This window comes from Gloeophyllum trabeum (genome assembly GCF_000344685.1).
Source record: "Gloeophyllum trabeum ATCC 11539 unplaced genomic scaffold GLOTRscaffold_00006, whole genome shotgun sequence".
In the NCBI taxonomy this organism is placed as follows: domain Eukaryota; kingdom Fungi; phylum Basidiomycota; class Agaricomycetes; order Gloeophyllales; family Gloeophyllaceae; genus Gloeophyllum; species Gloeophyllum trabeum.
Genome location: NW_006920415.1, coordinates 1,737,688 through 1,758,076, shown reverse-complemented (window position 1 = coordinate 1,758,076; position 20,389 = coordinate 1,737,688). Strand labels below are relative to the sequence as shown.

The 20,389-nt window shown below is 51.4% G+C and overlaps 4 protein-coding genes across 4 annotated transcripts; 2 read left to right on the top strand and 2 right to left on the bottom strand.

Moving 5' to 3' along the window:
- The first annotated feature begins 2,482 nt into the window (after positions 1-2,482).
- On the top strand, positions 2,483-5,823 carry GLOTRDRAFT_111068 (glycoside hydrolase family 79 protein). Its single transcript, XM_007867803.1, has 12 exons — positions 2,483-2,807; positions 2,846-2,849; positions 3,393-3,567; positions 3,625-3,712; positions 3,765-3,882; positions 3,943-4,155; positions 4,206-4,524; positions 4,579-4,588; positions 4,642-4,924; positions 4,979-5,033; positions 5,093-5,658; positions 5,754-5,823. The coding sequence occupies exons 1-11, from the start codon at positions 2,507-2,509 to the stop codon at positions 5,486-5,488; spliced, it is 1,962 nt and encodes a 653-aa protein (XP_007865994.1). The 5' UTR covers positions 2,483-2,506; the 3' UTR covers positions 5,489-5,658; positions 5,754-5,823.
- Positions 5,824-6,174: 351 nt separating this feature from the next.
- On the bottom strand, positions 6,175-7,554 carry GLOTRDRAFT_93492 (uncharacterized protein; the record flags this gene model as incomplete). Its single annotated transcript, XM_007867802.1, has 2 exons — positions 6,175-7,472; positions 7,524-7,554. 2 exons carry the CDS (start codon positions 7,552-7,554, stop codon positions 6,175-6,177), a joined length of 1,329 nt encoding a protein of 442 aa, XP_007865993.1.
- A 3,985-nt stretch (positions 7,555-11,539) lies between these two features.
- GLOTRDRAFT_129192 (uncharacterized protein) lies at positions 11,540-13,038 on the bottom strand (the record flags this gene model as incomplete). Its single annotated transcript, XM_007867801.1, has 4 exons — positions 11,540-11,673; positions 11,723-11,761; positions 11,827-11,908; positions 11,962-13,038. 4 exons carry the CDS (start codon positions 13,036-13,038, stop codon positions 11,540-11,542), a joined length of 1,332 nt encoding a protein of 443 aa, XP_007865992.1.
- A 1,868-nt stretch (positions 13,039-14,906) lies between these two features.
- On the top strand, positions 14,907-15,962 carry GLOTRDRAFT_105833 (NAD P-binding protein; the record flags this gene model as incomplete). Its single annotated transcript, XM_007867800.1, has 4 exons — positions 14,907-15,026; positions 15,086-15,429; positions 15,487-15,658; positions 15,714-15,962. 4 exons carry the CDS (start codon positions 14,907-14,909, stop codon positions 15,960-15,962), a joined length of 885 nt encoding a protein of 294 aa, XP_007865991.1.
- Between the last annotated feature and the right edge of the window lie 4,427 nt (positions 15,963-20,389).

Sequence of the window (20,389 nt, the reverse complement as noted above, 5' to 3'; positions counted from 1 at the left end):
CTCGGCAGAATCATTTCCTCTCTCTTCATCCGCCAGACTTAGGATAACTATCATGATTCCGTTCCGCTCTACCTCTTCCTTCATGCCTTGCTATCAGTCTCCCTAGGTTGTATGACGAATGCTTCGCGAAGGGCTTCGCGTTTCAAGCCCCACAAATATATATCTCTACCCATTTCTCTCTGCTTTTCGAATCTTTGTCATCTTCAACCTTTCCGTGCATTTTCCTTTCTCCTGATCAGAGTCTGTTCATAAGATGTAGCGTTATTCAGTCCCGTCCTGTAATGCATTATCCTTATGTATTCGGGTTCGACGTTCCATATCCTGTCGTAGCTAAATTATAACAGTAACTTCTGCTCTTTTCTCTTGAACTATTCCATGATACGTGTGATGCTTTCGCCCCGGTGCTCAGCTTTAATTTCCGAGCATACAAGTACAATTGCGTGGCAACATTCATCCAAGAAGAAAACGAATGCCTATACAGAGTTCATACAACTCGCTAGAGCAACGCCGAGCAGGGCTAGGTTTGAACTAGGCGGCGATTATTATGTACCGGTGACCATCGAAGTCTAGTCCCAGGGGAAGAAGGGGCAGCTAGTACGGACGACCTATGAGACCAAACCTATTGGATGTACAGGCGTCTCGTAAATGACGCTTCTTCTTCATGGGGCACCGTGCCCGATTTAAATCCCGTGTTCGGGCTGAGACCCCAACGAAGCCGCGGGAGTAGTTGGTGTGCGTTCCTGGTGTAAACGGCCTATAATTATGTCTGCGATCGTTCACGGTTGGTCAGTGTCAGCGGGTGTGGTAGTGGGAAGGGGGTATTCAGAAGGCGTTACGTACCGGGGAGGACAAGGAGTCATCGAGAGGGTCTCGGCGCCGTGATCCCGCGTCCAGGGCTTCTGGATGCAGATGTGAAGCTGCCTATCGACCTGGCATTCGTGACATGTCTTCACGGTGGGACTCGTCATCCAAGAAGCAGGCTAAAGAAGGGAAACCCGAGAGAGAGGTTGGAGAAGGGTTAGGTAAGAGGAGAACTGCATCATGGGGTGCAGAGTCATTCGGCTCGCACAGGCGGCGCACTTGGTGGGGAGTCATTAGTCGGTTTATGTCCATGAAATGTGTATGATTAGCTCTCGGACGTAAGGCTGAATGGCGAAGACGCTGGCTTGCGTGCGGGAAGTGATGCCGATCCACTGGCAGCGTCGAGACTTCCGAAATACCAATGGTTTGACGGAATCTTGTTTGGGAGGAAGAAGGACGCACTAGTTCACGGAACGGCCGAGTGGGTGCGTATCTATTGCAGCAGCTGGGCCCAGTAGCGCATCGTCAACAAGAAGCACCCATCTTGCACAGGAGGACAGCCTAATTTAGATTCTATGGAGGTCAGTAGACCTGCCGCTCTTTCTTTGGAATGGGAATAGCGCAAGGTGACCCACGATCTAGCTTCGCTCTGTTCTCGGTGCCTGCATCGGGACATGTGAGCAGCCAAGCAAGGAATACAAGCCAATACGAAAGGGACAGCCGGGTGGCCATGCTATAGGGTGTACATGATACGGGGTCAATTGTGTCGCGTATGCAACTCGAAACGTGTGGCCGTGTGGGTCCGTATTGAAGGCCCGGCCCGCTATGATGATGATGAACTGCCAGTGCATGTCCGCGTTCATTGTACCAAGGTCCAATTCAGTGCTAGTGCCGCGCAATGACTTGGGCCGGGGCTGAGACAAGTCCAGGACGATCCCCGCAGTCGAGACGACGGGCAGCGCGTTCCAGGGTGAGGTGCAGACGCCAAGGATGGCGCTAACGCTGCGGTCTCCGAGTTTGCCATGACTCGGGAGTGAATGGTCGAAAGCCCTCGCTTATGTATTCACAGAAGACAAGATGTGGCCTCAGATTCCGGAATAGCGACCTTCTGATACCCCCTTGCCTGCATTGCGTCGTGCAAGTAAGCCTCTCTAGAATACGAGGTGAGAGAACACGACCTTGCGTTGATATGATAGTCGACGATGTACCCACACTTTACAGGTATCTGGAGCCCGGAATCAAAGTCGGCAAGTCGGCGTGTTAGACACCCTGTTCCGCCGAACAGGATCCATATGCCTGATAGCCTTGTACATGCACCCGCGGTAGATATGGAAGCCCGTTGCTTTGATCTATCAGCGTTTCTGCGCTGTTACAGAATACCGATATCTCTTCCCGTGGTGACTTGGAGCGTTCTTCCTACACTCAGGATAAGTATTGACGGCGTGGTTTCTGCCTTTACCTTCGCTTGGAATTTACTATCCCTTCAGTTATCCGCTGAGAGAGGTACATCATGGTAATACCGGAAGACACATGTTGAGTTCCAGAGTGGACGCCGCGCGAGCGTGCCACATCTGATCATGAGCGTCAGCCTCCAGGCGCGAAGTCCGTTTTCCCACGGCAAACTGGACGTCGATTGCGAGCATCCTTGTCGACGCGCAGCCAGCCTTACTACGACGAACACCGGCGAGCCTGGCCGCTGTTCAGGATGCATTTCCTTTCCGTTCTTTTCCCTTTATTCTTTCTTTCCTCTTCCCTGGCGTCTGTCACGGTCTACAGCCAGATACCCTTGGCTGGGACGACGACTGCTGCGGCGGCGGCGGCGAACTACACCGGTGCTGCAGCCTACGATCCAACCGTATTACAGGCGCCTGCGGTGCCCAGTGATGTGCCGACAAACTTCCAGATTCAACTTCAAACGAACGCGGCCAACGTCAATGGATTGTCGATACCGCAGTCCGGGGCCTTCTGGGGCTTTTCGATAGAAATGTCCGTCGTGACACAAGTCAGTGAGTACTATTTCCGTTTCAATCAGCTACCGGAGAGTTCGGGCCTTTGTGTTTCATCTCGCGTCGCGTTGGTGGGTGGATCCCCTACTCGCGGGAGGGAGGAAGAGCTATCCGGGATATTACTGGAGAATTGTTGCGCAGCCGAAATGTATGGGATGGGAGACTGCAGTCAGCGAGATCTGCACACATATGCCCATGCTTGGCGTAGGGCTCCCAGAGGAATGTCATGATCTTCCACTGGCGTCTTCCGGAGTGCTGAGTGAAGAGCTTCCGAAGAATGAGGTCCATCGGAAGCGAGAGCGCGCGAGTGGAATGCAGGATGGGGCCTCGGGACCCCTGCTTTTTGGGCAATCGCAGGGACGGAAGTCCGGCATGCTATCTGCATTGTCGCGTTTCTGCCAGCCTCGGGCTTGCCTGCGCGCTCATGGTCAATGAGCAAGATGCCGTCGATATTTTTTCGGTGCCTACCCCATTATCGCTCCGACTTCGCGTTACGGAAATGTACTGATGCCTTTGGCTTCCCTTAGTCGGTCTCAACAGGTATGTCTGGTTTTGAGTCTGATTGCATGCGCCTGACGCAAATATCCTCGACAGCACTTTCATCCAAGTGCCCTTCCTAAATCTTATGGCCAACATCAAAGATCGAGCTGGCCGAGTACACGTCCGTGTCGGAGGAAACACCCAAGACTACGCTTACATGGTCGACAGCATCGATAAAGGGCTAGTCATCCAGAAAGACAAGGGACTGACAACGAACCCGGTAAGTCGCCCTGGGACTTCGTAAATTGTGGTGCTAATACTCATCGACTGATGATAGACGGATACTCCTACGTTGATGTGGACTCCCGAGCTGATTTACATGCTTGCTAACGTGACAGCTCTCGCCAATGTCAAGTGGTATCTCGGTACGTTGCGAGTCCGCGTATGTGGATTCAGGTGGGCTGAGTTGGGATCAAGGTATACCTTTCAACGATACCTCGAACTGGCGCTTGCAAATCGCCGAAATCGGCGACAGTGTATTGGGCGATAATTTGATTGGCCTGCAAGTTGCCAACGAACCCGATCTTTACGGCCGGTAGGCTCTCTTCACATACAATCTCCTTTCAGACTTGTACCTTACACGGGGTTCTCGCAGGCATGGACACCGTCCTCTGACATACAGCCCTTCTGATTACTATGGCGAATTCGGTAATCTCGTGACGGCTCTGGCAGACGACAACAATGTGAACAACAAAGCGAACCTCATTGCCCCTAATCTGGCGACAGGCGACTGGATCCCGGAGAACGTTTGGGACACGGGCTTCCTCACCTCCTACGCAAACAGTCTGGGAGCGCTCGCGGTAGAACAGTAAGCACGTTCATCTGCAGCGATAGTGTACTCGTCTGACCATCCACCAGCTATCCCGCCGACAACTGTCTCGCCGTATACGGTGGCAATGGCTCGCCTGTGGACCCCCAGACTGAGTTCCCGAACTACCTCAACCATACCTCGGGCTACTCCATCGTGCAGCCGTATATCAACTCGACCCAGATTGCGGTGTCGATGGGCAAGCCGTTCTTGATGATGGAGACGAACACCGCCAGCTGTGGTGGGTTCCCCGGGATCAGCGACAGTTTCGGGGCGACGCTCTGGGCACTGGACTATGGGCTCCAGATGGCGTACTACAACTTTTCGGGGGCGCTGCTTCATGTTGGTGGGCAGAATGTATACTATAACGTAAGTTGTGCGTTTATGCTTCCAAATCAATGTGATGCTGACGAGAATTATTAGCCCTTCACTCGTGCGTGTACACCTTTTGTGTTCCCGTATGGTAAACTTGACGAACATCTGTAGCTCCCCCGACGAATCAGTCGACGTTCCGCCAGTGGACCGTCGGCTCAACGTACTACGCCGCTCTTGTCACTGCGGAGGTCTTCGGTTCCTCCAACCAGTCGCGGATCGTGGACCTCGGCGCCAATAACAACAACATGTACACTCCCGCATATGCCATTTACGAGAACGACGCGCCTTCCAAGGTGGCGTTGTTCAACTATATCACCGACCCCACTGGCGCAACCGCGTATACTGCCGGCATCCAATTCGCGGGAGGTCAAGTCCCATCTTCGGTGAAAGTGAAGTAAGTTGTGCACGGGATTTTTAACGGTTGCGTTATCTTGACACTTCGTACCAGATACCTTGTTTCGCCGTCAGTGTCCGAAAAGAAGAACATCACGTGGGCTGGCCAGGTACGTATTGGGTGGCGCTGGCGATCGTAAATTAGTGTGGCTGATGGTGCTTTTAACAGACGTTCGGAGACACCCTGTCTTCGGACGGTCGTTTGCAGGGCTCGGAAAGCGTGCAGACCATCAACTGCGACCAAGGGAACAACGTCTGCAATGTCCCCGTACCCGCACCTGGCTTCGCGCTCGTCTTCCTTTCCGACTCTGCATACAGCGACTCCGCGCCCTCCACAACGCAGACGTTCTCCACGACCGCTGTGACAAAGAGCATCAATACCGCGACCATCGCGTCTAGCGTCTTGGCTACGAGCAATGGGCACAGCGGGTCCGACCGCAAGTTGGGCAGCACGAGTAAGGGGAGCAGTGGTGCCGTCGGTATGGGGGCCCGGGTTCCTGGGGCTATGGCCCTGCTTGCCATGGCGGTGGGCGGCATAGTTGTCGGCCGTGCGCTCGTGCAGTGATGTCTTTGGTGTGCGCTCGGACGTTTGCAGATAATTTAGTGAGAATCCTATACTTAGTTCTTGGGGATGTTAATCAGCAGTAGCAGCCTTATACCATAACTCCATTCTTGTATCGCGAAGATATTTCAGTTGTATACATACCGCACTATTGGACCGAACTAGGCGAGAAAGTAAGCACATTCGATTTTCGCAGCGATGGTGCTGAAGTCGATTGCTGACACTCTGCCCCATTAATATTGTCCGCTTTCCTCGACGTGCGTCTCAGTGATCACTGCTAAGCGTCAAGCGCCAATCCTGGGCACTGGCTCTGTACACGCCTGAACTTCATCCTCGTGATCCACACCTACACATCAACCACCTCCCGTCGTCGTCAAGGGAGTGACTATAGGATCCAGCCATGCAAATGTAGTCACGGTAGTGTTGAAGGAGAGTGGTCTTGACAAGTTGATTATCACCGTGGCTGAGTTTTTGTAGCACTAGATGTTACTGATCAAAGGGAGGGTTGGCTGCCTCGTATAACTTCTATCGGTAAGGTGCCGCTAATGATTGCCAAGACATGGATGGATTTCGTCGAACTTGATGTTTAATACAACGTGGATCGGGACCGTCAAACACCCAAGTACAGTATGTCAGAAGCGCGCTGGATTTTCCGTCCTCATGTTATCTACAGAGCTCATATTGCCGCCTCAGTTCATTTCGAGCTCCTCGAAGGTAAGGAAGTGGCCACCAGCTTCGCATTTGTAACCATTTTCGGCCTTTTGCCATGCGAACCCCTGCGGACACGTTCTACCCAATTGTGCTGCCTTCTCTTTGATCAAAGCCTGCATATCCGCGTCGGCAACAGCGGGGGCACTAGAGATGGTAGGCTTGGGGGCCCCGAGGGTGGCTGGCTGGCTGTCCTGAACGGCGGAGGCACTGGGAACGGCGGGCTTGTCGTTATGCTCCCCCTGTCTTGCTTGCTTGCTTTCCCCCCTGACTCGTTTCTCCTCGCCTGCCTTGCTTCTCCGGGCTTCATCTCTAACCCGCTTCTCCTCGGCCTTTGCTTCACGATCGTCCTCCATCCACTTCTTTGCGTCCTCCATCCACTTTCTTGCCTCATCTCTCGCCTGCTTCTCTTCTTCCTCCTTCTTGGCTTGTTTGTCTGCCTCTTCTTTCGCTTTCGCCTTTGCCTTCAACTCAACGTCTTCTTTCTGCCAGATAGCTGAAGCTTCGATAGACAGGGTGCGGAGAGTACGAATGGTGCAGTACTCGGCAACGTGGAACGCGATGTACAGGTGCGATCCTCTGCCTACGCGAACGTTCGGAGAAATGTCTTGATTTTCGATGTAGTGGCTCCACTGGTCTCCCCCCGTGTTGCTCTTGATGGCGAGGTTTGTCGAGAGACGCAGTGCTTCCTCATGCTTGATCATTCGCGGGGCGTACTCATCAAGGCTTCCCTTGGTATAGATACCAAGGTCGACACCATACCCACCAGCACCGGTGATAATAGTGTCGGTGCGGAGCTGATGAGTAGTGAGGATGACATCGGTCTGGATGGTGGAGTTCGCCGTGTCGAAGGTAGTCGCATATTTTATGAGAACGCTGAGTCCAAGCAGAGTTGGCCTGTTGTCGTCAGGAGTAGGCACTTCTACGAAAGCCGTCCATGTTCCCTGTGACCCAGGAATCCTGCCGAGTGCAGATGCGGGGTCATGGAAGCGACCGTACGTATAGAGCAACTGCTTCTCGTTGTCTTCACCATGCTCTGGCGGATAGGTCGTGAATGGACCTTCGCCGCTAGCTTCCCTCACAGTGAACACGCGACTGTTTTGTGCCTGACCGGACCCGCCATGAGCGCCGTCACCGATGGACGCAGGGACAAGTAGTGTGCCGTTAGGTACTGCTATGAATGTAAGGAAGGATTTCAGTGTGAGCATAAGGACTGATTCGTCACCGTAGGTATAAGCGCCACTGTGTACCGCGTAGAGAGCCTGCGGAACGACGTTGCCTGGTCGACGCCTGTGAGATGAGTGTGCAAATCATGAAGAAGATAGCCCACCGAACGTCGCGATTGGAGCTATAGACGACATGAAGACTCAGTCGGGTGAGTTGTTGGAACAATGTCAGTGCACATGTACGTCTTTTATACTGCTTTCTCATTCCCTTCCTGGATATATGGTCGGCGGCGCGAAAAGGCCGAGCTCTGACTGAGCCGTTGTATCCCAAGGAGCCAGCTGACACATTGAACCCTAAGGGTCCAGCTGATACATTGCATCCAAAGTGTATATCGAATGCCAACGAACATTGTTTTGCAGACGTCGGACCCTGGTCGTACACGAGGTGCTGTTCTACTCCCTACCCTTGAATTGCCTTCTCTCCAAAACAGGGATAGTGTGGAACGACCCACTCTCCCAAACTTTCAGACCAACACTGAATCCGAAGGAACCGTTGCTCAGCAGGTATCTGTCTCGTCCCACCGACGCGGCTCTGCTCGTACACGAGGTCAGTGTTCCATTTCACTACCCTTAACTCGGACTTATCTGTAAGACAGGAGTGACCGAATGTCCCATTCTCCCCAGCCTCCACGCCGACATTGGATGCAGATAAAACATAGTTTAGCAGACGCAGGTCTTCGTTCTTGTACAGGAGGTTGGTCGTTCTACTTCCCTACCCTTGCATCCACTCATCCTGAAGATAGGATCAGCGGGATAACCCATTCTCCTTAATGTCCAGACCAGCATTGAACCTAAGGGAACCATTGTTCCGAAAACGCTGATCCCTAGTTTTACACGAGGTCAATCGTTTTACTTCCCTATCCTTTAATCTGGCTCATCCTTAAGATAGGAATGGCGTCAAATATCCATTCCCCGCAACCTCCAGATGAACACTCTCATTCGCCAATCATCGCGATTACGGATCACCACTCTGTTGCCCGCATAGATGGATGCAAGTATATCCCCATTGTTGCGAAACCATGTCAGTGGATTATGCCTCTTAGAAAGACCAGCCTTCTACCCTCTCTCGCATTCTCGCAGTGCGCCAAGTTGTTGATTGGGAGGGCCTCGTGTTAGGTCTCTCTGAAGGTTCTCAGTCCCTTGATCTTGAGAACTTGCTGATACAAACTAAATAGCCTCATACTTAGAGCGACGTTCTTCGGACAGACCCATCTCACACGGCGCGGGAGGTACAGCCATGCAACGGGTTATGGATCCGATTATTTCAGTATGGACCATTCACGATACGAAGTATTTGAGGACTGATCATTTGGAAGCCGTAGAGACTCGGTACTTGAACAGGACCGCGACTGCGTTCCCGGAGATGCTGTCTAGCACCGTTTATGTCCGCCGACACTATTTCTGTTACTGGTTGAGTGCTAAGTTATTTATCACGTCGAAAGGCGCTTGATTTAATGGTAGGCGCCTTCTCGTGCCCTTGAGTTATTTGGAGGTGCTACCGTCCGACTGCCATCTGGGCGTCTCGTAGCCTTCCCTCCCACAATTGTGGGCGGTTGTATGGTTAAACATCTGAAGCGCGGCTTGCCACAGGGCACTGAGGCCCCCCTACCCTCCTTAATTCTCTTCTCTAGCACAATGTCTTCAGTCAGTGTCTATATGCTACCTTACAGATTGGCTGTATTGTACTCCAGACACTGATTCCTACCTTGTTCCGCACTCTCTCGGCGCGGTAAGGTCTCCCACTTACCAACTGGTGGTATTCATCTGTGCCCTTGTGTAGCCCAACAAAACCACAATGGATATCTGTACGTCCATCTGTTCTCGTTGCCGTCTCTGAACCGAGTTGAAAACTCTTCCACAGCAAACCGGTGGGAAATCAGTACATGTGACATGGCATCCAGCGAGCATTGCTCAACAGAGACGACAACTCTCAAGCCCCTGTTTGTCACCTGCGCAATTGCAGTATATGCCATATTCTACCTGCCACTCTTAATCTCTTGAAAGGATTCGCCTACTTTTGCACGGTCCGTGCTAGGCCATATTTTCTCCCCGTTCATGTGGCATAGCGCGGCGGTCATCAAGGTATGAGGTTGCCCTTTTTTGTTGCCCCTCCCCCCTCCCGCTGACCTGTGGCTGTTAGATGACCTATACCGCGACGAAGCACATCACAGACGTGACAAGCCCACCTGCGAAAACTATGATTCTGCATGTCCTTTGTTTTGACCTCTAATCTGAGATATTCCTGAACATTGTTTTCCCCATGTTAACCAGCGGTGTAAAAGGGCATAGGTCGAAGGGAAGGGGGCGAGGTGCCCTGCCGAGTGACGAGACAGTTGTGTTCAAGAAAGAGACTATATCTTGCTGGTCGGAATCATTGTTGAGCACGTTCCTGGATCCAACAGTTTTATATTTTCATTTCGTTATCATTGATCTGACCTTGCGGCTTTTGCACTCCGCCCAATAGCGCAGCATGTCATCCCTTACAGTGCATTTACAAGAAGACTTGTCGTATGAGCCGAGCGAGCTCTGTTTGTTCCGAATGGCACATGAATACCTAATCAACAGGATAGAGAGGAAACGCACCTCAAATCAATCACCCATCCTGGCGTATCTGTACCACTGGCCGGTCGCCTTCCTGATGTATATACCTAGCGGCATCGGCGACGAGCTGGGGGAACAGCAGCGGGTTGGAGGAATTGTCTGCGAACACGATTGCCGGTGCGATGGAATCCCCATCGTGTACGAACGTCAGCTCAGATTCGTCCATGCAGGGCAACTTGAAGCGGTTCATGCAATGCCAGGGAATGATGGAGAACAGTGCTTCCTGCTCCCCTTCCACCAGCGCTCGTACTGCTCAGGGGTGATTACTGAGTCCGGGCGGCGCTGGGCCGAGATGCGCGTCGTTGAATGATTTCATGCCCTCCTCCGTCAGCTTGGTTGCATATACCAGGTGACGGCGACGGCGACAGCAGGGGGGTTTATTGCTAATGTGCGACGAGGGAGGACCGGGAAGAGAGCGCCGGCTGCTCGCCTTCGCGGTGACCGCGACTTGCCTGACCTGTGGGCAGTTTCAGGGGCGAACGCGACCGCTTGGAAGAGACAGCCGGCGTGGAGTGCGCGCCGGTCCATGACATTGACATATTTGGTTGGGAATAAAAGCGCAATAGTCCCGAGACTATAAGGTCGTCAGGCCGCGCTGAAGTACAAAGGCCATGTGTTTGAAATCCCTCTCCGCGCCACAATCACCGTCGATTCGACGAGCCGGGACGTTTATCCAAAAAGACCATCGTGCAATAATGCAAGCAAATTCTACACAAACGCAGTCTGGCTGCCTTTGTCTTTAGACTAACTCACTGAACAGTACTATCAGGTCTGTGTGCTCACGTCACCTGCACTGACGCAGGGACGACTTCTGGATTTAACTCGATGAACATATGCTTATTCGCCTGTACATTGTTAAGATTAGGACCATATAATTCGATATTCGATATATACTATACAATCAAGAGACGAAGCTGAGATGAGAGAAATGGTGGTAAACTGTGAGATACGAAAGAGATTTCCACAGGGTACACTGGCAGATTGATACAGATGGAGTCGAACTGCGTGAGAAATTTAACCAGGAGATCGACTCCGGGACCGTCCGACGTGGCAGAATGGGCAATTTGTCGAGGACCAGGTGTAGGGCGTCACAGGAAGAGCCGAAAGCTACCATCAGGGGCGTCCCCCATCTAGTAGCTTGTGAGTGGTGCGAACTCTCCTCTCCGGAAGCGAAAAAAATCAACGATGTTGGTTTGGCGGTGGGGATGATCAGTCCCTAGTACCTCCTGGCTCAGAGCCTCTTGGTACTGCCTACAGCTGAGCGCCGCGTCGAACATCCTTGCAGAACTGTGACTAGTTGTACGGCGGTGCCCAAGGAAGTGCCAGCGCCGCTGCTGCCGATTGGATGAGGCGACCGAGAAGGTCGACTAACAATGGCCGCGGCTCCGAGTCAAGAGAGAACGCAGGATACGTGAACCATATAAATCGAGAGAAGAATAACCAGGAGGAAAGAGGTTTGATTTCCAAAATCTAACATCCGAGGTATGTCGAAGTGTTGTTGTGGCTTGCGGACCGTGAGCTAGTTGTCTTGATACTGGTAGGTGTCGCGAGAGTCGGTGGCGGCGGCAGACCTGGGGAATATGGACTCGACGAATTGAGTAGGGAGAGCTGCCACCTCGTATAGTCGGGTATATTTAGCAACTAGGCCGGTAGCTGAAATGAACATCAATACCAGTATCGGATGATAACCGACGCGGATTACTCACCGTATGAGCCATCCCGCCCCGTACGGCCTCCCGAACTAAATCATCACATCTTGAAAAAAATCGTCGTCGCGTGGGTTATCCCGCTTGAGTTGACGCTGACAACGGCGGCGAGCATGAGAACGGATTTGAGATTTCCGCTTGGCAGCCTTAGCAGAAGATTCGTGTGATTCGGAAGGAGTTGGCTAAGAGGTGTGGAAGTGAATAACTGCTATACGGAGAGAGAATAATGGCGTACCTCTTGACCATCCACCGTCTCCCCTTCAACCCTAGTGATACCCAACGCAAGACAGGGAGCACGGGACCTCAGCTTCATGATAGTGTATTGACGAGTCACACAATAGCGGATAAGCACTTGCCAGTGCTCTTGCGGCGGCGGTATATCGAGACGAGTCCAAGGGAGGTTGTAGAATATCGAAGCTAGGCGCCTGTAGACCGAACTCATGTTGCGTAGAATTGTCTCGATGAAGGCGTCATTGCCGGTAGGCATTTCAGTTGGTGCCCGACCAATGACAACGAGCGCGGATAGGGATGGGACCTGTTGACGTATGTAGTCCACATCCCGCTCGTTAACCGGCGATGGACGCGAAGTTTGCGAGACGTTGGAGAGTACACGGGACGCGTTCGGCGACGCGAGGCAGACGAACGTGTCGTGGGATTGGTAGACCGCAAGCTCCGAAGAAGAACGGTCGACAAACTCAGACTGGACCTGAGGCGCCGACAGGACGCAGACAAAGTAATCACGGTGTTCGTAAACAGCGAGCTCCGAAGATGGGCGGATAGCGAGTTCGTAGGACGGGCCAGAGATGATCTCCGGGGTAGAGGCGACCGGGACAGCCAAATCCAAAGAATGTTCAGGAACAGAGACATCATCAAGTAGTTCAAGTAGGCCGCTCATCGAGGCCCAGAGCTTGAGAGAGTAGTCACGGAAAGCCACAAGATGTTCGAGAGGGTATTCATCGAAACCGATAGAGGGCGCATAGACGACGAGGTCCGTAGTCATAACCGCGGCGGCAGTGCCGTCGCATAAATCTTGCTTGATATCGCGGGAATAGTACAGAGGGGTCGACAATAGGCCGGGGATAGTATAGTCAACGACGCTAAACAACGGCGAGACGGCAATGGAAGGCTGAGTGAACGGAACAGGCACGAACGAAGACTTGGGGAAGATGGCGAGAGAGATATGAGGCAGGAAGACCACGGTATCACTGGAGAAGAGGCTCAAGGCGGTGGGCAGGGACAGATGCAAGCCATTCAAGAGCGTCGAGAGTAGGGAGACCCCGCTCAAGACGTAGATGAGAACGTTGAAGAACATTGTATCGCTGGCAGCGCTAGAGCGTCGATGTTCGAGGTCAAGATGCTGGAGAGCGAAAACGGGAGAGAGACGGGTTTATATACTCACAGTAGTGCCCTTTCACAACACCAACCCTTTCACGTCGAGGTGAAAAGGTTGGCATTGTGAAAGGGCTCGGACGCGAAGGCATTGACACATTGAGCGTGCCGAGTGACTACGAGCGAGGGTCAACCACTTCACGTGTGAAGCGGCCGAAACAACGACGCTCTCGCATCGTCTCTCCAGCACTTACGGTAGGAACACTGCAGTTCAGGGAAGCATTTTGGGACGAAGAGCATCCATGCTACTGAGGCCAAGCGATGTTGCCGCTAAGCGACAGAGGGCTTCAGCTGAACCCCACTTCAGGGATTGAGACAATGACGCGCCATACCTCCAATTTTGCTCCGACGTAATTAGGAGCTCGAGCACGCTGGAGGGAGGGGGGGCTCCGATGCCCAAATCGGGCACTGCACACCTTCACTATGCACGATGTGAAAGCGACCTGTTGAACACGAAGCCCTTGCGGGGGGTGAGGGCGATATTGCATTCCTTCAATTGACGTTACCAATGGTACTGCACTGCATCGTTCATGAGTCCCCGACGAGTTGACGCTCGTCTTGCTGCTATCAGCCTGAGCACTACTGAGAACAGGTTTGGAAACATCTAATAATGACCATTGGTTAGACATGTACTCGCTCACCGTGGACACGGCGGTGTTGCGACCTTGCGACCTGCTTCCGATAAGAAGTCGACATGGGAGTAATGCGTGCGGCGGGGAGGGGAACGGGTTGCAGCGGACTGCTCCGACGTCCGAGTCAGCCACTTCACTTCTTCTTCGTGAGCGTAAGTAAGTGAAGCGGCTGAGTGAACACGGTTTGTACAAGACAAGTGCCAGCAACTTTGCCTTCTTATGAGGTGTCGTAGTAGCTTTGGGTATTGTCCATGTCAACTTGTAGAGCAATGGTGGCAGGTCCGAGTCTGGTGCCCTCCAAATTTATTTAATGTTCGGCGTGGGACAAGTGAACAGACGCTACCGAAGCCCATGTAGCTGCAACTCATTGCGCTTGATACAGCTGATTGCAGAACGTATAATATTCGAGGTTCGTGTGTCGAATGAGTGGGAGGAAGGACGTTGTGGTCTCCGGAAGCCTGAGGAGCTGAGCAACCACCTCTTCCCAGAATTCAGCCCGACCAAAGTTATTGATGCTCTCCGGATATCCTCGCAAATCCTTGAGCAAGAGTGGCTGGTCAACGAAGGGGTCTCCCAATAGTATCAGGACTGTTCTCCCTGTAATATTAGGCATGTCTCCAAGCCTTCATAATTAGAATGAATATCACCCTATTGCTCGTCAACTAAGTCTTATTTAAGAGTATCATGCCCATATCACCCTGCCTTTCGCTCGTCTCGAGCATCATTCGCAGGAGAAACCTTCCTTTGTAGGCAGCAGCCGCCACGACGAAGGCGTGCACATAGCGTCATCTTCGCGAATCGAATACGGCATTGTCCTTTATAAACCATTCCACCAGAGTGGGTGCTCAAAGTGCTAAAGCAGATGCATTAGTCATTGGCGTTGACGAACGACTAACCGATGGTGAGCCCATGTCACCTCCTACACACTTCGGTTACCGTTTATGAACGTCCTCGAAGCCTCGAACTCCTCGTTGCTCACAAACCTTGTCTTGCTGAATGGTGTCAATGGTAGTCTGACCAATCCGTTATTGATAGCAGCGTACCCATGGCTTGGCTTGGTCACGTAGATTTCGTATATAATGCAGCTCAGAACCGCTCAACACTCCCAACAAAGCGGATTTACACCTGAACACCCCTCAAAGGTCTCATAAGCGATCCCATGTCCGAATACAAGAACTTCGCTGTCGCTGGCGCTGGCAATCTCGGCCGATTTATCATCGAAGAGCTGCTCAAGCTGCAGGCTACCGGAAAGGTTGCCTCAGTCTCCGTCCTGACCCGGGTAAGCAGAGATGCCCGACTCACTGAAACTCTCAATGTCAATTGATCTCGGGCAATCAGAGCAGCGACAGTGATGCTCACGCCGACCTTGCTAAACAAGGCGCCAAGTTCGTCACAGTCGATTACACCTCGGCCTCGACGCTCTCTTCCGCCCTTTCCGGTGTGGACGTCGTCATTTCAACCGTGGGCGGCGCCGCGCTCGGTGAGCAGCAGACTGCTCTTGCGCAGGCTGCGAAGGAGTCTGGCGTGAAGCTCTTCGTCCCCTCGGAGTTCGGCAACCCTACAGACGGCATCACTTCGGGCGTCCTGGGCGTGAAGAATGCACTTCACCGCAAGTTGGAGGAGATCAAGCTTCCGTACGCCCTCTTCTACACGGGACCGTTTGGGGATTGGATCTTGTCTCCGTGCGTCGCTTTTCAGGGCCAACACCATCCGTTGCCGCATTGACAGTATGATTGCAGGTTCTTCGGTTGGGATTTCGCTAATGGTAAAGTGAACATCCTGGGAGAGGGCAACTCCAAGATCTCCTTTACGACCCGAAGAGATATCGCCAGATTTGTCGCGTACGTGACGACGCATCTATCCCCCGAACAGCTGCACTGGAAGACTTTCCGCATCGAGGGAGACCGGAAGGTAAAGCCATTGTTTCCTGCCAGAACGATCGAAGCCTGACGCACCATCATCACAGACGTTGAACGAGCTGGCAGACCTGTACCAGTCCAGAACCGGGAAGAAGCTGGAAGTGACACACAAATCCCGCGCCGACTTGCAAGCTGCTGTGAAAGCGAATCCTCAGGATTTCATCTCGTGGTTATCGCTGGAGTGGGACGAAGGGCGCGGTATCGTGGGGAAGGATGACGAGCTGAACAATAACCTATTCCCTGACTTCAATCCGACGGCAGTCATCGACGCAGTTCTCTCGCCTGAGCAGAAATAGTTGAGTCACTTCTGTAGTACTAGTAGTACGCACTACTCTCGCTACCGTAGGTAGTATCTCTTAGACTCCCGGACGTTAGCAGGTTTCCTGCGATCGTTCCAAGCTCTTAGGGGGTGGTAATTGCGGCAGTTCTTTACTATATATGGCTGAAGTCCGCCACAAACAAGTACAAATTCGACTCACTGTGGCGAAGGTAACCACAAAGACCAAGCGCCAGCTCTAAGTTCCTACCATTCGCAGATCAAGCCGATATATGCCGGAGGCGTGTAGGCTGGCAGATCTACCCATGAGGCGGTCATCAGACCTCTTACAGCGGGCATTTTGGACAGTGTTCATACAACGGGGTGCAAACTTGAGGCAATTCTGACTTCACAAACCATTTTTAATGTATATAATGCATATACAGACCAACCTGCTAAGCTCCTGGTAGCATACTTCTCTAGATTTCGGAGTTCTGTAAAAAATCTGACTTTTACAGAATCCCCCCAATGATAGTAGGGGTGCTCAAAAATTGATCGTTCACATTCGATGGTTGTGCAGCAATCCCAGAATGGCCAGTACATTTCATCAAAGACGAACGACTGACCAAAATTATTCAATGCACACTCACAGCGGGCAAGCACCACTGTCCTGCCACTGGACATTCATCATGCATGAAATAGGTGGGAGAAGACTTTCCTTGCATGCTCTGAAGTGGGACTTGGCAGAGACATAAAGAATGAGAGAACAGTGCCAATCAAATGTCCCCTGACTTTTAGAGGGCATAGTAAATGTCCCACAGACCTGCCTTTGTTCATTCAAAGGACATTCTCCATGTCCAGGTCATGGTCCATCAAAGACCATTCTAGGAAAGTGTTCTCCCAACTGGGGCATGTTCGTAGCATGCTCGCTGGCGGGACATCGGTTTCTGCCTGCAGTGACTGATTGTTCGCATTCGGTTGTGTGTAGTATTGAATCAGAGTTTAAGTAAACCATTAGCTCGAGATATGATATGAAGTTCCACGATCAGAGGAGTTTGAACTGCAACAGCAATCACAGCAAAGCCATAGTTCATTGAGTTCGTCCTCTGTGAGTGACGGATTTGGCGGTCAGTCCACTTTAGGATTGCTGCACAATGATCGAATGCAAGCGATCAATTTCGAGCACCCCTAGTATATCTACCAGGAGCTCCCTGAACAAGCATTTCCTTAGGTGGCTTGACTGTGCCCCCATGCAAACACATACAAATATACCATATTGAGAAAGATGTCATGTGATGCTGGCATATGCGGGCTTCCCTCCGGGAGCCTGTCCGACACCCAGAGTAACCAGTAGGGACAAAGAGGTCCATATAGATGAAGCAAATAAAAATTGTCTTCAATTCTATAGACATGAAATACATATATATGACAAAAGACACTATACAAAAAGGTGGAGTGAAGGCAGGTCATAAACCCTAACCCTACCTAAAAGGTATGGCAAAAGTGACAATTGGGGAATCGAATGGCAGACATGAAGCATTAGAGTGTGCGGTCGAATCCCTCTTAACCCATGGCTCCCATAACCCATAGTTATTGGTTTCCACTGAGTTGGTAGATAGTAAATAACCACTAATAACCTATAACTCTCTAATAACCCTTAACCCATACCTTTTTGAGTGGTCAAAACCCATAATTTGAGCTATTTTTAGCCCGATCAGACACATTTGTGTACTCATTTCGGAGCCATTTTGTATTATTTTGACCATGTTTGACCAGGATCTCACAGGATTGGACTGAAAACAATGTTCGCATGCTGCTATATACCCACATGTAGCATGATAGAAAATCTGGAGTATGCCAGGCAGATCCTCAGTTGCCATGCTCCCTGTGAGTGTCACGATAGGTCACACTCCAGTAACCCATATCCCCTCAAAACCCATAACTTTGGGGTTCCACCGACCACTATGGGTTAAGGGAGATTTGACTGTATTCACAACCACCCAAACAGCTGCCCACTAAGTTACTTAGATGATGAGTAAATATAACAGCACTAGACTGGGCCCTCAAAGTAAACTGAGGGATGGGAGATCCTCCTGCTTTTATAAGTTTTGGCAGGGAGAAATAAGGTTTCCAGATTGCATAGTAAATGAGACATGTACTCAAGGGCATTGCATCAGTCACATGCATCAACAATGCGGTGCCAGTGTAGCTGAGGATTGATGAAGAGTTATGGAGGCAGCAGCACACACAGTGCACCCTACACAACTGACCTGTATTGAGTGGATGCTGTAGCTACTGGTAAAGCTCGTATGAACGACCCTTGTCATTAGGCAGCAGAGCTGCAGGGTTTATATACACTGTGGCCCATAGGCTGACTAAGCTATGTGGAATATCTGTAGTCCTACTGAGCTCCACCTATGATGTCACTGACCCACATGAGCTCCATGCCCTTGTACAATAATGCAATATACCAGAATGTTCCAGAGAGTTCTGGTACGTTGTAGAACCTGGCAGCTAAGTCAGCGCCTAGTTCAACACTCCCCCTCACTAAGTGCCACGGGTAATCGCGCACGCAAGCGTTGGGCTGACTTAGATTACTTGTAGAACCTAAGTCCAAGTTGCGCTCTGAAGCGCAGGAATTTGACATGTCCTAAGTTCTTAGTGAACATGTCTGCAGGGTTATTCTCGCCGTCGATGTAGAATACTTCAACTTTCTTCTGCTCGACGACTTCCCTGATATAGTGATAGCGAATGTCAATATGTTTAGACCTTCGCTCAGTGACAGGATTAGATGCAAGGAATATAGATCCTTGGTTGTCACCACAAATAGGAATGGGGCTGAGTTGGTAGCCTAACTCATCAAAGAGTTGTCTAACCCATACACATTGGCGGCTACAATCACTGAGCGCCATGTACTCGGCTTCAGTGGAGGATAGTGCAACAGTTTTCTGCGCTCTTGACTGCCAACTGAATATGCCATTGGCTAATTTTAGGAAGTAACCAGTTTGGGACCTTCTGGTACTGGGGTCTGATGCCCAGTCCGAATCAGTGCACACAGTAATACCAAGTCCACTAGCACCATCAAAAGCTAGTGTGTAATTACGAGTCCCGATTAGATAGCGGCAGATATACAGCGCTTTGTCTAAATGGGCTTGGGATGGATTAGCAGCAAATTGCGCTAACTTGGTAACTGCATAGCTGATATCCAGTCGAGTTCCAAGCATGATGTAGAGCAAGGAACCGATCACAGTTTGGAACCGGCTACGAAGAGTAGGATTGACCGGGCCATTGTGAGGCTCAGGTCGATAGCCTGCAGGGAGAGGAGTTGGCGCAGATTTTGCATTCTGCATGCCGCAATGCTGCAGCACTTTATCAAGGTAGGTGATCTGATCGAGATGAATCTCTCGGCCTTGCCTTGTAATGCGCATGCGTAGGAATTCCTTGACATCACCAAGGTCCCTGCATTCCCACTTCTTCATGAATTGTGACTTAACATCTGTCACGAGAGACTTGTCCTTGCCAAAGAACAAGGCATCATCAACATAGACGACAATAATTACCATGCGGGCATCCTTCTCCTTAAATAAGAAGATGCCAGCATCGGTAGTTAGACGTTTGCAGCCTAATTTCTCCAAAGACTCAGCAAGTGTGCGCCACCAGGCAAGCCCCACTTGCTTAAGTCCGTAGAGTGCACGGCGCAGTCTACAAACCTTGTGCTTCTGGCCTTTTACAGTGAAGCCTTCAGGTTGTTCCATATAAATTTCCTCATCCAGTTTGCCATAGAGATAGGCATTGCGCACATCAAGTCCAGATATGTGCCAATCCTCAAGCGCTGCTAGCGCGAGCATAAGGCGCACTGTCTCATAGCGCACAACTGGTGAGAATATTTGGTTGAAGTCTATACCTTCAACCTGCGAGAAGCCTTTAGCGACTAATCTCGCTTTACGATGTCCATCTGATTTGACGTCAAATACCCAGCGACATTTTATGACTTTACGCCCTTTAGGGCATTCAACCAAGTCGAAGACTCTGCGCCGACGAAGTGCATCCAATTCTTCATGGCAAGCAGCTCTCCATTCCTTCTGCTTTTCTGGTGGTAAGTGAAGGATATCGCGGTACGTCCATTCTCTGACATTGGACGCGTCTGGATCATCTGCCTCAGGCGAAATAGCCTTCAGAAGCAGGTAATTAATCAAAGGTACACCCCCTTCCCGGCATAGCTGTGCCAGAAGTAACTCATCAGCGTCTTGGTCGGACCGCTGGTCAGAGGCTTCAGGAGCGATTGGCTCATGCGAAGCACCCGGGGGTTGAGCAGGAGGGTTGTGAGGTGGAGGGGCAGAGCTAGGTCCAGGAACCTGTTGCTTCTGCTTGGACTGGCGAGGTATGCGAGACGTCTTAGGTTTTTCGCCAACTAAATCCTTCCACTTCTTGTCTGACTCAATCTCGCGATAGGTTTCTCTGGGATTC

Bases quoted from the DNA above. Each gene is read 5' to 3' on its own strand.
- GLOTRDRAFT_111068 (XM_007867803.1), top strand. From the start codon at position 2,507: ATGCATTTCCTTTCCGTTCTTTTCCCTTTATTCTTTCTTTCCTCTTCC. The intron at 4,156-4,205 runs GTAAGCACGTTC...ACCATCCACCAG, and splicing joins GGAGCGCTCGCGGTAGAACA to CTATCCCGCCGACAACTGTC. The intron at 5,034-5,092 runs GTACGTATTGGG...TGCTTTTAACAG, and splicing joins ACATCACGTGGGCTGGCCAG to ACGTTCGGAGACACCCTGTC.